Here is a 24,232-nt window from a genome sequence, read left to right on the forward strand (position 1 = left end):
GGAATTTTGCAGCAGAAATCAAGACTCATTAGACCAGAGAATGTTTCGCCAGTCTTCTATTGTCCTAGACTAGTGAGCGCGTGTGATTTGTAGCTCGTTTCCTGTTCTTAGCTGATGGAAGTGGCACCTGATGTGGTGTTCTGCTGCTGTAGCTATATCCTCTTCTGCATACCTCGGTTGTAACAACAGATTATTTGAGTTACTGTTGTCTAATATTCAGACAAGATCCCCGTGCCAACAACAGTCACTCCATATACAAAGTCACTTATATCACCTTTCTTCACTGATGCTCAGTTTGAACATGGTGCATTGAGTTGCTGTGTGTCTTGGCTAAACAGATGCTTGCATTTGCAGTTGAGCAGTGTCTCTAATAAAGTGTCTGCTTGTTATATACCCCCCAAAAAAAACTGACAACAAAAAAAGTTTGGGGCAACTGAGAAACTTTGAGAAAAAAAAAAACTTTATTAATTTAACAAGCATACAAAACAACAAATCATTTTCTTCAAACTACTAATGCAGTTTCAGTGCAATTCCAAAATATACATTTTCAGCAGGGCATGTTAATCAAAGTTATTCACATCCAGACACAGCCATTTAAATAGTTCTTCTGATTATCATTTGACAATTGTCCTAGCCAGAGGAAGCTCACGAGTAATACCTTCTTGAGGTAAAACTGCACACATTCAGTCTTTAAATGTACAAAACAAAGCACTACACAATTAAATATTAAATACAGAAACAGAAACATAAGTACTACAGCACAAAACAAAACAAGCAGTTGTAAACAAATTTTGTAAAAAAAAAAAACCCCAAAGTAAGTATGTGGTGATAGATATTTGGTTTGTGGATATAATAAATACCTAGCTGATGCACTGTATGGTATCCACACAGACAGTATTTGGTGTGAAAGTGTGACAGACTGTCAGTTATAATTTTTAAAAGGTGATAGATGTGGAAAATACAGAAAAAGTTTCCTCGTTTATGGGTGTATTTCCACAACTAAAGGCTATAGCATAGACAAACAGAGCCCAGTTAAACATTTTAAAAAAAAAGCTGCTTCCTTTCTTCTCCTCTTCCTTCACATAAGAAGTGGGACATTCAACATTTGCTAATTTTTTCCTTTTTTAAAATAATGTTCACCGGCAACACAGGAAGTTGTCAATCATCCACAGAAACATTGTTACTTTAAGACAGGATCATAGTATTAGCAGGGCACAGCAGTGAAACAATAACAAGAGCTCAAGGATGGCACTGCGAAAAAGAGGCTTTGAGTTGAGTCTGTTGTGAATGGAGGATTTTGTAGCTTGCTGAGTAAATGGCCTGGTCACTCAGTGATGACAGGTTAATATACAGCAACAGCCCAGAGGTTACAGTTTAACAGAGGTTCATTTCAGTAAGGCTAAAATATTCAATTTTGGGAGCTTTGTAGCACTGGTTTAAGCATCATTTCAAACAGCTCACAAAAAAAAGTCAAAGGCTTTTCTATAAATCAGGCGTCACATGAATTAATATTCTTTCTAGACTAGGAGGCAACCTGTAAGTTAAACACTGATATGTCCCGTGAATCTTTGGAGTTCACTTTTTCCATCTCCTCAGTTGCTACAGGTATGCTGCTACATAAAAAGTGAACAGTTGTGCAACAGAAACAGAGCTAGGACGCTCGCACCCATTTGAGCTCATGTTTTCACGATCTTGCTTCATGATCGGCATCCTTTTTTTAATTGTCACAAATGTAAGGTTTTTTTTATATTGAGCTATTTATTGTTTGAGCTCTGGGTGAATACTCCACTCAGCTGCTCCACAGGCTTGTGTGAACGCACAACCCATTCATAGGTTAGTAAGTTAGTAAGGAACACTGCTACAGTCAGACTCAGCTGGGTGTTAAACACTTAAATGCTGCTATCACAAGTGTAGCAAACACTATTTCAACATCTCAAAATCCATCAATGACAGAAGAGCAGATTGTAAGGTAACCTAAATTAAATATGCCCTTTACGACCAAGGAACACAAATAGATACATCACTCTGTAATTGTGCTATTTCTTCAATATGAGGGATTCAAAAAGAACTCAAAGTTTCAGTTAGCGCCTTTTCATTAATTTGACAGCATCTGAGCATGTTAGCTTTGTGCCTGAATGAGCACCCCGATAACTTTTTAGCAAAAGTCGTGACAGTAATTTTTCCGGGTAGAAAAAATTTGTGTCACATTCGACATGGCGTAAATCTGAATACATGCCTCTGCTGCATCTGTGCGAGTTGAGTATCTCACGAGTTGATCCCAATAAGACAGAAATATTCTTGTATGATGCTTTTTTGCCATTCTTAATTCATAAGAAAGCTCTTTTTTCTTTACGCATCAATAGCTGCTGCCAATAATTCGACATATCACTCAAAATATTACAAACACACGTTTGTCTCTTTGTCAGTCCCCTTAGTATATCTTAATAAAACCGTGAGGAACATGAATGTAAAAGTCACCCATGTCTGAAGAACAGAATGTTGTCACTTTAACATTTTAATGTCCCATATCTGAAAAGGCCTCCAGAGATTAAAAGATTACCGTTAATAGAAGTTTTACTTATTACAGCACATTCAACATAAAGATAAGTGCTATTAAAAAAAGGATATAGGTAAATTCCAGAACTCCTACCCAGAAAAATCTGATGATGTTAATGGTGTGAAAAAGCACAGCATTCACTGGTATGTACCATTAATTAATCACACCACACCCAACTTTTCATAAGGCTGATCAAAACAATGAGCTCTGAAAAGCAGAACACACTAGATTATGGAGTCTAGCTGTCTGTTATTTTCAATTTAATTCAGCTGCATGTTTTTTTTTTTTTGGTTTTTTTTTTGTTAAAATAATAGCACACAAATTTACAAAAATGAGAGAAAGACTGAAAAGAATGTGTGAATGTGTGTGTCTGTGCTTTTAACAGTGAAAAGTGATCAGGAAAGGCATGGTCACAGGTTAAAGGGTAATTAAAACACTCAATTACGAGCACCAAAAGCTTCCTCTGTACCGCTCTCTTTGGGTTTAAACCTTCCAGTATTTACAGCCACACACCAAATCACTAATGTCAAGGCAGGTGTTCTCTGCCAGCTTATAGTGGGAAAACACCTGCTGTGACACCACTTTTTTTTTCCAGGTAGGGTCATAAGTGAACAATGGTTTAATCTTTCAGCCCACACAGAGTAGTACAGCAGGATTGCTGGTCCCATGTAACTGGGTGTTCATTTACCCTTTTGGTTCCTCTTCTTTTGTCTCATCCCAGCATGGATTATACACTTTTTTTCTTTTTTTAAATCTCCACCTCTCAAAAGCTGGCACTCCAGGTCTCTCACATTGTCCATATCCCACTCTACCTAATACACTCCTCCTCTGATGGGCTTTCTGATTCTTCATTCTCGCTGTCATCTAGCTCGGGAAGATCTCCCCAAAGGAGCAGATTAAGGCCTGCAGACACATGTGAAGGGGACTTATGAAGTCTTATGTACACATCTCATGGACTATGCAATTGCATAGCATTTCAGTTTTATCAAAGGTGAGTTTATACTGACCCGTTGAATCCAGTCTGTTGAGAGTAGAAACAGCATCGCTATTGAACATCCAGAAGTGGCCGTTGTTACAGGAGAGCAGGCAGGGTTTGCAGGGGGCTACAACGTGATAGCCCACAACATTTCCACTAAAAGAGGGAGGGAGCGAGGATAAAGAAGAAACGTGAGTCAGCTATTTGCTGGGGGCACTTCTGAAAAGTGCCAACACTACTAGTGAGTTTCCATTATCTAACACATGTTTGTGTTTGCCCTGTGTACAATAACAAAAGCCCATGAACACAAATGAAACTCTATAAAGGTTCACTGTTTACTGTACTGTGTTGTGGTGTAAATATGATTTAAAATTAATATGTGCAGACATAACTGGCAATGGCTTTAATATTTATTTAACTGACATTTTTAAGTAAAAACAAGTATTTTCCGGTATCATTTGATCACTTGTGCTAAAGTGTATACAAGTGATATTGTGCTAAAGTGTATAAATTGTAATGTCGCTTTTCAAGCACTACCTAATGTTTAGTATAGCAACAGGCTCAAAAATAAAATAATCAGCATATAAACTTACAGTTGACAGGCCCGACAATTTGTACAGATATGTGTACATATGCAACTACCTGTTTGGTGTCCTTTTTATGAATATCAACAGATTATGTTTCCAAAGTAAACACTGCAAAGACGAAAAGGAATAATATATATACCATTTGAGACATGCGATGTCTCTCAGTTTGCATTTACAGCTTTCAGTGGAGTAGCAGCTGGCCACAAAGTCAACAGTTCTGCGGGGAGGGTTCGTGCAAGGAGACACAAACACACCCATTAAAGGACAAAAACCACAACAACACACACACTCATTTTATATTGTGATACAACAAACCCTATTAATTATAACGGCAGCTTGGCCAGAGCATTGTGTATCTCCTCCCATCAGTTAAGCAGACAGACATCACTTTGCCACAGTTTTGCCACTTGCCTTGGAAACCGACATAAACAAAAACTAGCAGCACTACTAAGAAAATTAGCTCTTACCTATTGGGAGGTATGTCAGTGGAAAACAGCTCGACCTCGGTGTCTGCAAGTAGCACTGCCTTCATGCCTCTCGTGCAGAGCAGGCTGTCACAAAATATGCAGTTCACCTGGGTCACACACTTGTTTTTAAAATTAGCGTTTGAAGTAGACATTGTTGTTTTGCTAAATGCGGACTTCGCCCTTTTTTCACGTTCTTTCTGCCTCCGGACAGCAAACGCAGAAAGAGAAAAAGAACCAGACACTGAGAATTCTCACTAACCGTTCACTTCGGTTTAATAAAGATGTAAATTAACTTTGCAAGCGTCAACGCTAGCTCCAATATCCTTGTGCAAACGTTAGCCTTTCCCTAACGATAAAACGGAAGGCAGCTAACGTTAGCTTGTGAAACGAACATACGGAGGGATATATATATATATATTCTCGCGAAACCCGCTCTATATGTATAAAACAAGCTGTATTGTTAATTAATCCACGATATCGATGAACAACTAGCCTGTTTTCACAGCTTACTGGGCATCCATTCATGTACTTAACAGCTAACTAAATAGCTGTCAGCTTTGTTTACAACTTCCTGGTATTTAACGGGACTTCCTTAAACTATCTTTAAAAGACCCCATACGCTATTTTTATTGGATGTAAACTTTATAGTAACCAACGCTATTGGTCAAATTCATTACGGATTCTGAATGCGATTGGGTAAAAATTCAAGTTGACGAACCCTGATTCAAAATTCTGAAAAAAGCTGATTGGTGGACTTGAATGTCGTTCACGTGTGACCGTTTGACCAATCGTGGTGGAGTGGTAGGTATGAGGCGGGGTCGTAGTTTAGTCAGTGTAAAAGAAAAAGAAAGTTAACGTAGTAATAGGCTGAAGATGGAATGCATTTTAATATATGTATACAGGTATTCTGTTCTTATAAAGGCTGAATTTATGAATGAATGTATGTATGTATTCACAACTAGCGTGTTACAGTTTAAGGGTTAGAATTTATATCTATTTACGCTAATGTTCATAGCTAAATAAAGCACGAGGCTCTCTTCAGCCACATTTTCAGTGGCCTTCTCCTAAATAGTGAGGTGTTCCTCTCCCAACACATTTAAACTAAGCTCAACTAGGCAAATAAATACCCGTCGGTCCTGCAGCATGCAAGCTAAAGGCTTGCTGTAGCAGATTTAGTTGTATCTACTCAAACGTGAATGTGTGCATCCATGCCTGTCCTGCGCACTGGGGGCTGACCAGCAGCCAGCCCCTCCATCTCTCCACTTGGTTTCTTCTTTCTCACTTCAGGAGGTGGGTAGTGGAAGAGAGGGCAGCACTTTAGACAAGCACACGGGCAGCAGTGAGATCGAGATTCGCTCGGGGCAAGTAACAAAAGAAAAAACTTTCCAAAGTGCTGAGTAAGAAGTTAATCGGGTTTTTTTTGTAAAGGGAATGACTCTCCTTTCTCATGAAGCTGTTGGCACCATTACTCTTGAGGAGGCGGTGAGGCGCGGCGTCGGGAAGGAGCACACAGCAGCAGCAGCAGCGCCAAACTCACAATGCGCCCTGAGTGAGCAGAGGCAGGGAGACAATACTTATCCACGGGAACACTGAAGAGCTGTAAATATCTCATTTTGGCTGTTTTGTTTCTTTTTTCCTTTTTTGAAAAACCAGCTCCAGATTGACAATCCTTCCATCTACGGCTGATTTGTTGAATTATTAAGAGAAATTTGACTTTACTGCGAGGACAAGTGGTTGATCTCCAAACTCAGCCATGACGTCTCCAGCGAAATTCCGAAAGGACAAGGAGATCGTGGCCGAATATGAGACTCAAGTTAAAGGTAAAACTTTTCAAAGCCCCTCAGATGTTTTCATGCAGCACAACCCGGAGAGATTTAGCGTTAAATCCGTGCTTACTTTACTGCGTGCTGTGTTTGATCTGACTTGGCGTAATGCATCCCATTTTTTCTGTTACCCTCACCTCTCCTATCAGGCGTAAAGGACAGACTTGCCTTTGCATTTCACCAACCATTCGAGAAGGTTGTCATTGTGCAGACGTGGCGGATCACTTTTTGTGTGTATAAATAATGGCAATCATAAATGGTACATGATGATCAGCGTGCCCCCAAGCGTGTGATCGCTCTCCTTTAAGGCAACGCGCCGATGGCCAACAAAAGGCGAAAGGAAACGCTCACAAATCAGAGGTGTCGTCCAGATGTGGTCTCACCGCGGCCTCCTATCAAAGCATACGTTAAGGTGATGTGTGTATGTTTGCGTAGAGGACCCACAGGGCTGAGGTTTCGACACTGCACAAGGCAGGGCGTTTTCTTTCCCCTTCTGTGTCTCCTGCGTGTCTGTGCTGCTGCTGTGCACCGGCACCGCTCACTCACGCGTTAAACGCAGACTGCAATTAAATGATCGATTTGTGCCCTGGCTTGTTCATCGATCGCAGTTCATCGGTGCAGCTTCTGCCGGTGATCAAGGACACGAGAGGGCTGGGAGAGCAGATTGTAGCTGTTAGGAAGGATCGTTTGAGTTGTTAACTAGTCGCTAGCTGATTGTTGTGTTTGTTGATTTTTTTTCTGTCATCAGGCAGCACACACTGTCACTCAGAGTGACAGTGTGTGCTTATCCGATCTTGGGGGGTGAGGGGTTGTGTGGTATGTACTTGAGGCTGGAGAGGGAAGGAACAGGCTCAGAGGTACCAGGAAGGGAAGGGGAGTGGGTGTTACAGCATGTTTGCACTGTTACTGCAGTGCCAGATGACTAGATAAGATGGGCCACTGCTTGGCTTATCCTCCAACACCACCAGCACCACGACTGCTTGATTCTTATTTCCATTTCGAAAGAAGACACCAGCCCACTTCACTCCCTCGCCTCTCTACTGGCACCTCTCAGCACTCCTCTTCTGCAGAAGAAATTCCCCATGGCCTTCTTTGACAAAGCTTGATAGTCAGTAAGGAACAAAATACTTTTGAAGCGTTATCGAAGATCACAGGGTTGTTAAACAGGAATTACTGGTGTCAATGCACATATGAGTGGCAAACACAAGGAAGAGCGCTCGTCGAGTGTCTCAGTGAGGTGTGGAGCAACGGAAAGCAGACAAAACACACCTTTGATGTCCCCGTTGGCATAGATTTAACAAGTTTATGGAACCTCAGGTCATTGAAGCTAGTCATCCATAAGCTGTTGTTTATTTGAGCAGTTGAATTGAGGTTTATTTTAGACCTCTCAAACCTTTCCTTTCAATATTCTTTATTTTATTTTTCTGACACTAAATCTGCAACAAATCCTGGCAGAGGTTTGATTTGGCGATGCACTAAAACAGGTATTTCTGGCATCTGAACAAAACACCAGAGTAATTCAGGGTAACCTGGCTCACAGTTAACCATTTCTTCCTTCTTTGCTTCATTTGAAAACTTTACCTGGCACCACAGTGGCATTAGCGCCGTTGTCTCTGTGTCCTTATAGACTGCTGTTTATGCCCAGCGGCACGTGTAAAGACTTTCTGTCTGTGCTGTTTTGTGGGCACTGTCTGCTGGCTTTGTCAGACTGTGGACTTAATGTTTGCCCATCGACCCTCCGCATTGATTCCTCCTGTCACTTACCTCACTGCTCCCCATCCTATCTAGAATGAACTGATTATAGGGTAAACCTGTGCATCCTCATATCTATTTGAGGTGTGTGTGTGTAGAGATGCATCGAGATGCTGTCTCTTCTGTGACATTCCCAACAGCATGCCTTCACTACAGCCTGTCATTACCCTGTGCGCTGCTGCTAAAGACTCTCTTGTAGAATGCATCAGGCAGCTCTCACTCTTTTTCTCTCTGTGTTTGCTAACGCGTGTCTGTCTTGTTTCCCAAATCTTTGCTAGATCCGCTCTACAAATTTCAGTCCTGCTGGCCAAGAAGGGCTCATGCGTACCTGCATGACTCTGCTATTATCAGGCAGAAGGGATAGACTTTACATGTCGCAGCCATGCACTGCAGCATCATGGGGAAAATGAATTTAAATCCTCCCCAGATGACATTCATGAAGCTCTGCAGCAAGAGAGGGAGAGGCATGAATGCTCACGCTCTCACTGATGAGTGTGCTTGACAGTGTTTGTCAAGCACACGGTGAATGGATTTCTGTTGATTATTCTGGCTTATTAGCTACTATAAATTTGTGTTCGTGGCCTGTGGTTTATTGTGTCTACAGACTGGTCACACTTCTGCAGTATTGTCATACATACATACACTGATCATCTGTGCCATCATACTGTGTTCTAGCACAGTTGTTACTTGGTGGAAATAGAGACGGTATCCACGTGTTATGTAGTATAGTATTCCATGCAACATTAGGCAGTATTAGGCAGAAAAAGATGAAAAATCATCAAAAGCTCTGGTGAGATTTTGAGATTATTTGTCCCCTTTATATGGCTCAGTGTTTTAAAGCTTAAAATACACGCAGTAACTGGTGACTGTTTGACTTTTACAGATGGAAAATACTTGTATTTGACATTATGATTTGTAATGCTCTGTATTCTTTTGATTACCAAAAAATGATGTTGTGACTCGATACCACAGGCACGGCGATGTCAGTGGACGTGGTCACCTCATCTGTTGACAGGGTACCTGAATAAGGTTTTAAATGCACACCGGCGCTCGAATGCTGTCATCTCTTTGTCTTTGTTATTTCACACAGACAGAGTCCTGATATTCTAATATTGGATTCTGGCTGATGAAAGGAATTTTCCTACTTGGTTTGGAAGAGGGTGTGTGTGTGTGTATATAAGTGCCTGAAGAGAGGCACACACACACATAGACACACACACATAGACAGATGTGCTGAGAAGTAAAAGACAGACAGAAAGAGAATCAGGAATGGAGAAAGAGGAAGAGAAAATACGACATATTTGCAGAGGGATAGAGAGGTTATGACTTCAGAGTATTGAGTTTTTTGGGAACCAAATAAAAAAAGCACTTTAAGTAGATCTTTCTATTGTAATTTAAAAAATCCACACGTGTTTGCAGGCAGGTAAACGAGGGTTAGGGTGAAAGCCTGTAAATGTGTGTCAACCAAACACTACAGAGCAACTTCCTATATTCCAGTGGCAGCCTTTAATATCAGGAGCAAGAAATATTTCAGTGGAAAATTAAGGTGTGCCGAGTCTTTTAACAGATGTTTCATTTTTCAAATGCATTTTGGCTCAGCCCTTAAGCAGCTGTCGGTGTTTTACACATCTGGGAATGTTAATAACTATCTGCCTTTGTTGCCACTGATCAATTTTGATTGGCCGTGGTGTTTTTGTGGTTTGCTGGAAAAAAAAATACAAAAAGGGTACGAGTGGCCATTCAATTTGACGTCGAACTGAATAACTGTTTTTGAGTTTTAGAGTAAATACTGAGAGACCCATTTAAAGAAACAGTATCCTTACTTTACTTACTTTAATAAGCTCAGTCATCTCTGCAAGTGTGATGTGTGTCTGTCTACGTGTACATATAAACTGCGTGTTTACGGTTGCCAGAGAAACATATGATTTAGGATAAATGGCTGCTTTCACTAGCACACAATAGGAAAGGTGGTGTCACAGCAAGAGGTTTTGTCTGCGTGACTGTGGCTCTCTGTCTTTGTTTTATGTGAGGTTCTGTGCTTGGCCTGTATTTCTCTTTGCGACTCCATTGTTGTTGAGTGATGTTTATTTGAAGAGAAGGTGCAGGGACAGTGTGGCGATCTCTGTTTTGTCTTTATCGACGTTAAGGGGCAGAAGGAAAAGTGAAACGACACTTGAAACACTGACCCACTTTTGCGATGGCTTTCATATCAAATGGTTTGTACTATGAACCAGGAATCAGGGTTAAGCTCTTAACTACTGCTTACTGACCAGTCAAGTTTAGTTGAAGGTCTTGCAAACCATAGTAAGACACTGTAGGCCTTTTAGCGAATGTCTCCACCTTTTGGCTGTACTGCAGGAACATCAGGTCTAGATTCTTAAATGGTATGAACTTGCTGGGAAGCCAACATTTCAAACATTTAATTGTTCTATATGCCACATTTATTTTGTGGCATGGCAAGTGGAAAATGGAGAGTTCCAAGTTTTTTAGGCTACTGGACTTTATAAAAGATAGTTAAAGCCTATTTATGGTTTTAAATAATGTTTTTTTTCCCTCATGTCTGTTATTTCAGTTGATAAACTGAGTCTGAAATGGTTATTATGTGTTACAAGAACATGTCTAGGTGTCATATCAGTTTAACAGTAAACAAAATTATAACCTGTTGCTTAATGACAGGAAAGTGATAGCAATAATCTATTAACTCAGTCTGTGGTTTTTGGTGCTGTTTTCCTCATATTTGTTTAGGATTATAGTTTTCTCTTCTTTTGACTCCTCATTCCTAGATTCTGAAAACCTGGGTTTACTCATTGACCTTATAACCAGTGTCATTTGACCACTTGGCGTGACTGTGGTTAAGTTTAGTTAAGTCAGATGATGAAAAGATATCCTGGTTGTGTTGAACTTGTTTGCAGCACAGGCCCTGTTTGTGGGTGTGTGGTTGTGAGGACGAGGAAAAGCTTCATGTGTGTGATCTTTTTAACAACGTCTTGCTAACTAGAGCTTGACTGCATTGACTTAGTGGTGCAATTATCAACCGTGAGTCAGTCACACAAGTCTCTGCCAATATTTGGCGTATCCTGTGTCAGTGTTTGTGTGTGTGTTTATTTATCAGTGTGTGTTGGTATAATGGGGCAGAGGAGGGGGGCCTTGGATTTGAATGTTGTATTGTAAGCTGACTAAAAATGCTGACAGAGCTTAAAATAATCACTCAGGAAGGATGTTTGTGTGCAACTTAGGTTTCGGAGGCCAGGACACACAGGGATCATACAGGAGTGTGTGAAGCTTCCTGTTTGGATCCATGGCTTTGTGTTTGGGCAAAGGAAACAAATGTCTTTCATGCACACAGACATGCTGTGACCGTGATTCATGCGTGAGGGTCGTTTTCCCTGCAGTTACCGTATTTGCCTTTCATCATATAAAAGAATGGAGAGAAAGATTTTTAAAAACAAGTTTTATATATATATATATATATATATATATATATATATATATATATATATATATATACACACACATCCTCAGTTCTCTTTGCAAAGTCACAATAGAACAATGTGTTCCAAACCAGGTGTCCCACTGTCCTTTCAGTTCTGTGTGTGTGTGGGACAGTGCGCAGTAGCAGTCGTCTTGTGCCATGTCAGCGGCAGACATAACGTGGCTGAAAAATCGCATTGATTTTCTGTTCCCGTTTGCTTGTCTGCTTCCCCATTCTTCACTATTCAGTATGACAATTTACTGCGAGGCTCCTGCGGCACATGAGAGAAAACACACAGCATTAAATTGACGGACTCTGTAAGTGCTGATCTGGCCTCCTTCAGTGCAGACACACACAAATGTAAACACAGCGAGTGAGTGTTTTGTTGCGATGTGGACCGAGATGTCTCACCGACGACGCAGCCGAGTGCTGAGAGATAAAAGAGGAATGTCTGTTTCTTACCTGGTGCAGTAGCAGATCTAAGATGTGACAGCTCATTAATGTCTGTGACAGAGAGATGATGACATGTACGGTGCTTTAAAGTGAATGATAAACACAAGAAATAAAATAGCTGTTAGAGGGGCCAAGTGGGTAAGGACAGAGGTCATCTAGTCATCTAGATGACTGCTGTTCACTACTGCCAGTTCCAGATGCAAGGATTGGGCAACAGATGTTGTGTTTGCCCTGGTTGGCTACTCCCGACAGTTTGGCTGATACCCCTATACAAGGCCAACAGTGCTGAGGCATGCTGTGATTGGCTGAAATCTTCCCTCCCTCTTTTCAGGTGCCTCTGCTTTTTTTTTTTTTTTGAAGAGCTGCTTGTGTGTGTGTGCATGTGCATGTGTGTGTTTGGGTGCACCTGAACTTAATTTGTTTGTCTGGTCAATATGTTGCCTCGTTTGTGAGATTTTGAAACATGTGGAAGCTATTTGTTCATGCAGAACGAACACACACACACACACACACACAGATGAAACCTTGCAGACTTTGTTGTTACCTGCTGTAGATTTTGTTTTTGCATAATTTCAACTGTAGCATTCCACCCAGACAGTTGGGTTTTGTAAGCTGATGAAGCTGAACAGTGTTGTGTTGGAGAAGTTACTACTTGCCTATGTTTGTGCATGTGCAGGCAATACGTTTCAAATCTTTTTTGTAATATTGATCTGCTTTGTTTTTTTATTGCTGTATCATATATTTCCAAGAAACTCAACAGATAAACTTTCTGTAGATAAAATAACCAGATGGAAGCGCTTGATTGTGGCTGATACTGAAATTACTAGATATGCAATCGGTGTTGAATCATACTTCATTACAAACCAGTAATGACATAAATCTGTCTTTTTTTAACCAGAGATATGGAGTAGATGGTTACCTTGGAATAAAACAGCTGGCATATATCAGTTGCAATAAAATATTTCCGCAAATATCTGCTTCCTCTTTTCTACAGATGTGCTGCTGGTAGTGGTACCTAAGCTGGATTAAGTTCCTAACATTTCTTTAAAAAACAAAACAAAACACAGTCACAAAAAGACATAATTAAACAACTATTTCGTGATGAGCTTATTTGTACAGACCTGAAACGGTGCAACATCGAATAATCATTCCTCTGTAAACAATCTAACCCCTGAGGTATGATAGCAATGATAAAGCTACAGGTACAATTCCACTTTCTAAAGCAATAAAAGTTATACATCTTATCATTTGTCTTTTTTGTTTAATTTTATAAAAGCAAAATAAAAAACAAGCCTCAGATAAGCAAGCTTTTCCTAACGAGAATGCCCAGGAAGGACCTTGATGAAGGAGATTTAGTAAACAGGAGCCAGAACAACATTTCATTTTGTAATTATTTTTCAACCAGGATGCAACATCTTGAAATTCAAACAATGATTACTGTGGGTCAGAATGTTTGCTTATATCACACGCTCTGAAGCAAAAGGCTCATTTCAGTATTTATCAGTTTGCTAAAGTTTTTTTTTTAATTTGCTCTCCATCCACCCATCCATCCATTTTCGTTCACTCAACCAATTCAAGGTCATGTAGAGGCTGAAACCTTTGCCACCTGTCATAGGGCAAAAGGCAGGGTATACCCTGGCCTTTGTCTCTGTAAGGAAGAGGACTCCCTTACTATATTTATTTATATTATATTATCTGTATAGCACTTTAGCGCACACCTTTCACTTTATTAAAAGCACCTTATCAAGCACTTTATTTAGCATTGCACTTTAAGCAAGGATTTGCACACAAGAAGTTTAAATATTTATTGACTATTTATTGGGAATTTTAAAATCAGTTGGTAGCCTTATTTCAGATCCTGTTGCTCCTCATCAAGGAATGTGGTGGTTGTCTGTCAGGAGAAAAGAATGGTGATTGAGATTGTGATTAAGGTTTACCAGTAAGGAAAACTAATGCAAATGTGTGTGTGAAATCTAGGGATAAAAGTGGTGCAAATAAGTGTTTGTAAGATAATGATTACTCACCTTTCTTGCCTGTGTCTTCTTCAAGGTGTTTGGGCAAATGTTTCCCCTGGGGTCCAGACACCATTTAAAGGTTTCGGGAGAGACCATTGGTAAAGAGAGTGTGGTGAATCTTGTTGTGCTTGGGTTTCTGGGTTTTTATAATATTGGGTTTGGTGTAACATTAAAGTGTGAACTATTTATTAATATGAAAATGTGAAATGTATTTATTCATTCTAATTGATATATTGTATACTGTGGTGGAAGGTTGGGATTTAAGAATTTACCTGAGAGTGGAATAATGGTTTAGTCTGTGACAGCCTTAAACATATTTAAGGATGCCAGTTGTCATTAGAGTGTGGATTTTGTGCTGTGAAGAAGCTCGACGAGTTAATCATTGTAAGGAGAGCTGTATAGCAAATAAATACTTTTGTTCCACTATACTTGCCTTGGTCCATCTCACTGTGTTTCCAGCCGCTAAGGGCCGCCCTGTTACAGTCTCTAAATAATCAAAATCTAGAGGAAAAAGGCCAGACGTGTTCCCCAGAGCCCAAGTTAATCCAAGTAATTCTTCATTTTTGCATAAAAGAACAAAATCGAGTCAAACCAAGTTCTTGATCACAGATGTTTGTAGAATCACATCAGCCAGTGTGAATGTGCATGTTACCCAAGCACCTTTGAGGTATTGACCTCTGTTTGGGTGCCTCTTTGCAGGTTCACTTTCTTTATCTGCCACACATGGCACCAGCAGAGCAGTCAATAACAGCCCCCCCAACACACACACACCTTTTTTCCAAATTGTACTTCAATTGTACTTCCAGTTTCACAAGACCACTGTGAAAACTACCAGTCCCAAAAGCAAATGTTTAGCCCCCCCCCCCTTTGCTCTCCTTGCTCTTTTGCTCTTTCTCATGATGTTTGTCAGCAGTGATGGAATGTGATGCACACACATTTTCAACACACCTCCTATGGCAGCTTAACCCTATAATCATCACTTTATGATTACAGCACACGGACTGTGCGTGCATGAGCCTCACTACCGGACACTGACTCACAACCAGCTGAGAGAGCGAGAGAAAGAGAGAGAGGATGTGTGTGTGTGAACATCTTTAAGAACAGAGGGATCTATATAAAGCTGAGCACGCAAAAGACAAAGCCCGCTCATATCCTCTATAAAACAATCGATGTGTGTGTGTGTGGGGGGACATCCAGCTGTAAATAAATAGGAGGGAGGCAGAAAGAAAGGAGAGAAAACACAACAGTAGGTTGGATAACACTCCCAAGGGATGCTAGAGGAAACAGGTTGTGTTTGAACAGCTCTCATACTGACCAGAGAGCAGGAGAAGAAAAAAGCAAGGGTTCTAACCGTGGAGGGGGGAAAAAAGGAGCAGGGCTGGGAAGAAGGAGGATTAGGTGAAAGAAGAGGAGGAGGGATCTGCATGAGGAGGGCTGAATAGCAAAGGATTGTGAAGAAAAAAAGTGAAGAAACCCCACTAGACTGTAAGATCCATCTGCTTACCTCAATAAGCGTGTGTGTCTAGTATGCACACTTATTAGCCTTTTCACTCCCCATCTCCATATCTCTTGCCTCTCCTTCCCCCTCCATCAGCAGCTTTTTTCAGCACGTAGGCAGAGTTGGTTGCTAGGGTTACTGAATTGCCCCCATTTTTCTAGGTTTGTGAGGAGCTGAGGGAAAATGTGAAAGAATAATGTAGATTTGCCTAGCCTGTAGGGTCTGGTTAATCAGGTTACTCCTATACACATACACACACCCTGGTTCCATTTTGAACCTTCAGACCTCAGTCCTTTCAGGGTTTTTTTTCTCTTGCTTTGCATCCTTGTGCTTTGTGTTTTCTCTCTTCTGCTGCCTTTAGTCCCTCTTTTCATTGCTCTCTTTCTGCACAGTGTTACTGCTGTTTCCTCATCTCCCTCTGGCTCCCTCTTCCCATCAGTTTTTTTTAAGCGGGGAAATTATTAAAGCCTGAGGTTGTGTTTTAAACCTGCATTAAGATCAAACACTGTAAATCGGTAGTAGTAGTAATAGGAGGTGGATGAGTTTTACAGGTACCAAGGAGAGAATTTCAGTATTGTGACAAGTGTCTGTGTGTTGGAACAGAGCAATCGCGGCACTTTGGCACTCGCCATTCGGGTTCACACCTCTCCTAATGCTGTTTTAATGAAGCCATTCATCACCTTTTCTCTCTGAAACTCCACACACGGACACGCTGATGCCCACACAAACATACACACACAGCCTCTTCCTCTCTCTTTTCTTCGGTATAACCGAGTGTGAGAACACAGAGTTCTTCCCCCTGCTATGTGAACCTGTTCTATTTTAGTTTTTCCCAGCGTCAGAGCTCCTCCGATGGAGATTAGTCCCCTCTTGTAGGCTTGTTTAAAGTGCTGATTCCTAGCTTTGGTTTAAATCTACTGTTGTGTGGGAATACTGTCGTTTTCTTTCCCACAGTCAATACATGCTTTTTTGCTGGCATCATGATAAAAAAAATGTTTAGGGGGTAGGTTGCTGCTCTGAAGAGGGAGCATCCCCTGCTCTCTGATCCTTAGAACACAAAAAGCCAGCCCTCAAATTTAGGCCCCTTACCTCACACTCAGACCATATGCACCACCTCTACAGGCAAACACTCGCTTTACTTAAACAGTGTTTTGGCTGAATGGCTCACATTTCGACTTTATCTAGAGGTTACATTGAGGTTAGCTGGTTTTTTAGGAGCAGGAAATAGATGTGTCAATTAAACTCTGCCTTAAACTTTTATTGCATCAGTGCGTGGTAACTCATTACAGAGGGCTCTGCTTTGCCGGCAAGAAAACATGGCTGCATGTGAGTAGGAAACAACCACAAAGGTTAAAGGCTCATTTGCTTTTTCTGCATGACACAGCGGGGCTCGATCTCTCCCACAGTCATCCGACCAATCTGGGAATGTAGCTCTGGTGCCCTTCGGGTTTGGTTAACATGTGGGATGTTTCTATAGCGAAACACTGTATGGGCAAAAAATACTGGAGTCTTAATCTTTAAATTCAGGTGTTTTCAGTCCCATTGACACAGGTGTATAAAAACGCCCAGACATGCTGTCTGACTTTACACACAATTGTGAAAGAATGGGCTGTTGCAAAGAGTTCGTTGAATTGGAGCGTTGTTCTGTAATAGGATGCCACTATTGCAACAAGTCACTTCATGAAATTTCCTCCCTCCAACTGTAAGTGGTGTTACTGCAAAGTGGAAGAGTTCAGGACCCGTGTATCCTGGGCAAACAAATGTAAACCTTTGACCAGTCAAGTTTTTGAATGTGGTCCAGCGTGGTTCAAACACACCTTCTAGGATGTGCATTGTTTAATCACTCTCCAGCCTTATTTCAGGTACACTTCTGGGGGTGTGGTTGTATTAACACCTCTGTTTGCTTATCTTGCAGAATGCATTTATATATTTGTGTTAGTAAGACGTGTCGGTGCTGGTGCCAGGCCTGGAGTGGATGATCCACCCTAAAATGTGGTTTACCTTGAGTACACGTTGTCCTACAGCTGTCAGAGGCTAGAGGCAGAAGCACATATACCATACCTAAGGTCTGATATTTATCTGAATGCAGGAGCTGTAGCTGACTGTCACTGAGCATGGCCAGGGGGCAATACTCTGTGTGTACCTGTAAGAAGAGCTTGCTTATATGTGCTCTTCTCGTGTTTAAGTGTGGCTGGCTGTAGGCTGTGGAGTACAGTTGATACAGACAATAATCGCATACACTGATTTGCCATTTGTATTGTTGACTTATGCAACCAGATGCCATTTAACACAAATGCCCTGCAATCATTTGACTGTGTAGCCACAGTCAGTTTTTTATTGATTCTGTGGTAGACGTGTGTTCGTTCAGGCTGGAGTTAGATGCTTTGCATGATGGTGCTTGGGGGAAATGCAGCGTGTTTTGATGTATGGCTATGGGATTTGTTGAAAAACAATTTATGAACCATTATTTTTCCAAAACTGACTGTAGTTCATTTCTCACTCTTGTCAGACTAGATGTTATTTATATTTTAGTGCTACTTTTTTCCCTTTGTAAGTGGTTTAAACAGGGTGGTTTGAAGAATCCTGCATCATAGTACAGTCAGGCGTGTTTTGAAGCTGCAGTGATGCAACTGCAAATTATTAGCCAGAAGAAAAATATCTGGGCCTGGGTCTAATTTAAAGAAAAATAGAAGAAGAACAAACCCCCCAAAAACATGCACATAAGTTAAAGCTTGTGATTTTGCCCTATTTTTGTTTATTAAAGGAGAAGTATCCCCTCATGAAGAAAGTTGGAAGCAGCAGAATACTGAGTTAAAGTTTAAAGTGTAGGCGAGAACATGACTTGGATATTTTTAGGGGAAGCAATGACTGTCATATTGTCACTAAACAAGCATCGTAGGTGGTTAAAGTATGATGTGGTGACCCCTTCAGTATGCGCTGCTGTATTCCTCTATTGAGGCCTGTGATTGATAGTGAAGACTTTTTTGCTGGTATCGCTCTCCTTTTGCACCAGGCTCATAGTAGTGTGTAAAGACCATGTGCTGGCCTATCACCGTGGGATACCCCTCTCAGATTACCGCCTTCACCCATCCCCTGACCCTCCCACTGCTGCTTCCTCCCCCTTTACATTCCGACTCAGCCCATGTGCTTCAAACAGAGTGGAAACGGGAACATCCCACCCCTCATACGTGCACACACACTCATTCCTATTGTGCAGTGGCGCATGCAGGACAGGGGTTGGAGTGGGTCTCCATATAACTTTCCATACAGATAATATACCGTGTGTACTATAATAGAAGTTGTTTTTCACATGTATTACAGCCCTGAACTTGTCTAGACAGCACCTGGTGAAGTTGTACTTGGGAATGCAAACATCTGAATCAATCAGGCTGGACGTTATTGGTCTGCACTGACAGCTCTCTAGTACAAAGAGTGCATCGTGTCCGATTGAGCCCACGTGGGAGTAGAGCAGGTAACTGTCCTGAGAATTCACAGTGTTCACAGGTGTCATGCGTCCTGCCTCCTGTATCCTCTGCTTAGGTGTCACTCCTGACTAAATCCAAATGGAAGCAGTGAGGATCCAGAATACATATAGAAGCTCTTGTGTTCTACATCTGAGAGATAATGCCTGGACCTGATTCTCTCGAGGTCTGTGATAATGGTTCATGTATAAGAGATAGAAGTAGGGAGTCAGCTTCTGCTTGGATCTGTGCAAAACTGAAAATTGAGACCAGGAGGTTTAAAAAAAAGCTATCCAAAAACCCAAACAAAACTCAGTAATGAAAAGCCCTGAAATTCTGGATGACAGAGATTTTGCCAAAGAAAACCTAAAGGCGGGGGGAAGATGAAGGATGTCCTTCAGCACAGAGAACCTTCCCATCAATCACTTCAGCACATTTGTGGCATAGCTGTTTGACACAAGCATGTTCTTGTGACCTCTATCCCTTTTCTCTTCTTCTTTTTCCCTCAGTAACTTGCTTCACCCACATCTCTTTGTTTTCTTTCTGTCTGAGGGCAGTGTTGCGTGGTAAAGGTTGCTGTCCATAACACATATCTACACAGGCATTCTCTGTAATGTAAAGGCTGAAGTGGGAGGCAGGCAAGTGACTCAGTGTGAGTGGGGCTCTTGTCATGTGTCGTTGGTATTCCCTCTAAGGAATGCAGAGGAGAGTTTCCCAGCCTGGAATGGTGGATTCCTTCTTGCTGAGTCTGAGTATGAATGTGGACCAAGAGGAGTCATTATGGTTGCGTCGCTTTGCACATTTATTGTACCGTTAGCTTTATCTTTTCTTCTTTTTAAAGATCCTGTCGATAAATTGTGGCATCCCAGAAAGTTTTATGCAGACAGATGTGCATTAGGACTTAAGTGCCGGTTAATTTGGCAATAACTTTTAATAACCTAGGTTCAAGAGTTCACTTGAAAATGTGCCACCTAGATTGGCTATTTTGAGTATCCAAACCAACAACAAGTCACAACTGTTACAAGTATTGTATTATACAACCCCAACTGCAAAACAAAAGTTGGGATGTAATGTAAAATGTAATTAAAAACACAATCCAGTGATTTGCAAATCTCTTAAACCTGTATTTTATTCATAAGAGAACAAATAAAACATATCCGAAGTCTAAACTGAGACATTTTACTATTCAATGAGAAATATGAGCTCAGTGTAAGAGTTTAAAAAAGAGCGTCTTTGAAAGGCAGAAACATGGGCAGACATTCAGAAATCTGTAAAATTATATCCTTAAAATTGTGGCATAATTTCACAATAATGTTCTTAAGTGTAAAACTGCAAAGACTTTGAATGTGTCATTATCTACAGTACATATTCTCATCAAAAGATAGAACATGAAGAAATCTCTGTGCAAATGGCAAGGCTAAAAATCAAAATCAGACGAATGTGATCTTCGAGCTCTCAGGCTACACTGCATTAAAAACAGGCGTGAGTGACTGTATCATAGAAATCAGGTTTTAGAGCAACGTACGCTCCCATCCAGGGAAGAGCTTGCATATTTCAGCAAGGTAATGCTAAACAGCAACCCAAGTGCTGAACTGAGCGTCCTGCAGTCCAAACATATCACTGAATGAAAACATTCAACGCATCATGAAGTGGAATCTACTACAAAGTATTCATTGGTTTCTTTGTTTAATTCTTAAATAATATTGATACTAAAAATAAAAAATCTAATCAAATCTGGACGTTAATGAGAAATGAACATGGCTGTATGGATAAACTCGACAGTGTTTCTCACCGTCTGTTCCTGATGCTGTACTTTTTAAAGACAGCTGAGAGTTATGTTAAATATACAAAAACTGTAGTTAATGAGCTATGACAGGCAACAGCATGTGGAAATCCAGTAAAACCAAGGAATACCAGGCGGGTACAATTTTTTTTGTGTGGTAAAGCCGCTATTGTATCACCACACAGCACGTTGACACTTACCACCCATTGTTCAGTGCCTTTGTTACCGAAAACAGCCAGGAAGCCTTACAGTATGTGTGAGTCAGGTCCCTGGCTGTATCCCTCTCCATTGTGTCCTGCTTTGCTGGTGATGACAATGATAGGCACTGTCCTCTGATTGAAATACATCGTCAACATAGCTTACATAGCTACATGGTCCATATGCACGCAGTGCAGCTGGCCTCAGCGCAGCTTCTACAGCAGCGAGGCCATTTTGAATTCATGAATTATTTAGTTGTTTCTTGTACAAGAGGGAGAATGTGTCTGATTTCTAAAAAGGAGGGGGGGGGGTGGAGGGCCTGTGATTCTCTCTTTCTCTCTCTTTTTTCTTTTTTTGTGAAGGAGTAAGAAAAAGGGAGCTCTCCTCTGTAGTGAGTGAGGGAGGAGTGTGTGCCTGGTATCTGGGAGCTGAAGAGCCAGAACAGCAGGACTCCGTTAGATCAAACAGGCTTCCACTGCGGATAAGAAAGAGGACCTGGCAGGGAGACAGAAAAAACATGAGCAGGGAAGGGATAAAGCAAAGTAAGAAGACTGCTCTTTGTAGTATTTCAAGCTAATGAGAACTGCCAAATAATAAACGGTCCTAATGAGCATCTTATTTGCTTTGTGTACCTTGTGGCTTACTCCTAATACTCTGTCTGAGTCTGCTATTGCAAGTTTAGAACAGGTGTTGACCACATTCCTACCTCTGTTCTGCTGCAACCCTTGACCTTTTTGTTTTCCTGACAGTCACAGACTGTGCCTGGGGATCTGCTCCCATCTCTGGAGCCCATCCGGTTGTCAAGCATTAATGTCATGGTATCTTTTCCAGGTGACTCTACGTATATGAGCACAGGTACACTGGGAGATTACACTGAAGGTGCTCCTTCTTCTCATCCTTTAACTCATAGTCATCATCAATAATTCAGCTACACTTGTTGACACAGCTCAGTGTTTTTGGTCTTAACCTCCCCTGTAGGTTCCCCTGTATTTATCTATGGCTTTTTAGACTATTACTGTACACCCATTTTGTTTCTTTCCATCCCCTTTCCCATTCTACTCAATTTTGTCTTTAGAGTCTTGCTGTCAAGTTTCCACTAAAGCTAATAAGCTCTCAAATCTCTCATTCTTACTTATATTAGTATCTTATTTTCCCCTCTTCTCTCCCATGGTTTTCTTTTGCTCTTGTTGTGTTTAAAAAAAAGAAAATGTCAGGGATTTTATTCCATTCCCTCCCTTCTTCTCCCACCTCTGTGCTTTTCTTTTCTTTTCTTTTTTTAAAAATCTTGTCAAGGCAGTTTTTTGGGGGCTGGAGAAAAGTCTGTTAGGGGGAGCTAAGAGGAAAGGGTGTGGCCACCCACACTGCGGTACTCTATTGTGTTGCAGTGATTCCACCATGTCCTCTCTCTGATAAACACACATGACATCATGCACAAAATTGAACACACACTCAGTGCAGAGTCACTGACCTCGTGTTCCACTCTCCACTCACTCAAGAGGTATATTCTCTCTTGGTATCAGGGCTGTCCATTCCTGAGCACAGATAGCTTTGTTTTCTGTCATGTGTTTGAAACTCACTAGATAGCAGACTTCCAAAGTTTCAAAGGGCAGAAAGCATGAGAAAGTTGACCAGTAGCATTTAACCACAGGGCCGAAAACAACTGGCAGTTTAATCAAAAAATCTGACGCTTCCAGAAGTTTATCTCGTCACTGTCTCTCCTCCTCGGGGAAGTCACCGCTCGGGGTCAGCTACCGAGAGGCGATCCTCTGCTCAGCGTCTTGCTTATGCACATTTCAGTGGACGTTTACTTGCTTTTATTGAGGATTCAACACAGACATGAAGTTTAATCATTAAGGCTGTCTTCACACTAATAGCAAGTGTGTGGGTTGGGACATGTTATTGAAGGTACTGAGGGAAAAAAGAACTTGGAAGTCCAGTTTTAATCATGCATCCATGAATGTGAAGCCTCATGAGAAGGGAAAACACTGCTCAGCAGGTTCTACTTATTTTGACCAGCAGTCCTCATATGTATCAAAGTACATATAATTTTCTCCTTTGTCTTTTTGGACCTGTAAATTAGAATAGTCCATAATAATATGTGTAAGAGCTTTCAATCCACAGCCTGTCCAGATGGGTAGGTGAAGACTAGCAGACCAGCAACACAACTGGCTCAAGACCTAGCGTAGCAAATTAAGGAAATACAACTAACACAAAGGCTACAGAGACTCGTGTTTGTACAGTCCCAGAATATTGCGTTTGGTCAGTGATCCTAGTTATAGGTCAAGTGCTTATTGGTTAAAAGGATCAAAAACATGAACCACAGTCTACATCACACTGAAATCTGCCACTGTGACAGCAAACTACAAGTAGACATGAAGACTTGGACGATAAAGGGTTTTTAACCCGCTGGCTCCCTGGTATCAAGTCTGTGTGATTGATTACTATTAGCATTGAGTGGATGTCTTTCCTATATGGGAGTACCAGTGTCTTGGTTTATTTAGGTGTCTGACTACAAAGAGTGAAGGATTATGGGTACCAGACATGCTTTGAGTACCAAATAGCCCGATGGGGGTAATGCTATGTGTGTGAGAGTTCACCACCTGTGGGGACAAGTGCAAAAAATACATCAAGGAACAAAGTAAAAGCATGAGAAGGGCAGACTGTGGGTTTAATGAATACTTTTAATTGATTCTTTTTTCAACATAGTCAATTTTTTTTTAAAGTGAAGTAGACTGTTCATCCAGCACGTCTGACTGTGCTGATATTCTGACATTGAATTAGAGGGTGATATTTGAGATGCTGATTTGAGGTGCTATGTCATGCTTGCTAATCAAATAAGTATGTGTGAGAAAGTAAAAATAACAGAGTGTTTTTGTGCGTTTGAGGAGCACAGAGGTTGTGACACGGTGTATTAGCATATCCTCAGGCTTACCCTGCAGTGCTTATAAACACATCCTCCAGGTATCATTTCTCTCAGGCTTTATCTGAGATAATTCTGACAGGTGAGTTATTTCTGAACCATGTTTTCTTTTTTCTTTGGGTTTTACTTCAGAGGTACAGTGAAGATTAGCTTAAGGCTTACCTGAGTGTACAGTGAAAACATGCAGCCTGTAACACTAGCCTATACAATGTCTTTGTCCTGAGAGTGAGACGGTATCGGAAGAATCAGGTCTGGAAATTGCCTGAAGTT

General features: G+C 41.1%; 2 protein-coding genes across 4 annotated transcripts in view; one reads left to right on the top strand and one right to left on the bottom strand.

Annotated features, from left to right (window-relative positions):
- Window positions 1-478: 478 nt before the first annotated feature.
- Window positions 479-5,181, bottom strand: fam72a (family with sequence similarity 72 member A). Its single transcript, XM_006784402.3, has 4 exons — window positions 4,588-5,181; window positions 4,260-4,337; window positions 3,565-3,689; window positions 479-3,460 (listed from the first exon to the last, which is right to left on the bottom strand). Exons 1-4 carry the CDS (start codon window positions 4,737-4,739, stop codon window positions 3,366-3,368), a joined length of 450 nt encoding a protein of 149 aa, XP_006784465.1. The 5' UTR covers window positions 4,740-5,181; the 3' UTR covers window positions 479-3,365.
- Window positions 5,182-5,867: 686 nt separating this feature from the next.
- The window catches only part of srgap2 (SLIT-ROBO Rho GTPase activating protein 2), a 56,725-nt gene continuing 38,360 nt past the window's right edge, over window positions 5,868-24,232 (top strand). The window contains exons 1-2 of one of the 3 annotated variants that reach the window (XM_006784397.3): window positions 5,875-6,136; window positions 6,241-6,407. In XM_006784397.3, the coding sequence (XP_006784460.1) occupies window positions 6,341-6,407 (67 nt within the window). In that variant the 5' untranslated portion in view covers window positions 5,875-6,136; window positions 6,241-6,340. Of the gene's footprint in view, window positions 6,408-24,232 lie in introns of all 3 variants that reach the window. The other 2 variants (XM_006784396.3, XM_006784398.3) reach the window with 2 other exon arrangements.

The sequence above is a fragment of the Neolamprologus brichardi genome, chromosome 5, assembly GCF_056152115.1.
Source record: "Neolamprologus brichardi isolate AB-2024 chromosome 5, ASM5615211v1, whole genome shotgun sequence".
NCBI classification, from domain to species: Eukaryota; Metazoa; Chordata; class Actinopteri; order Cichliformes; family Cichlidae; genus Neolamprologus; species Neolamprologus brichardi.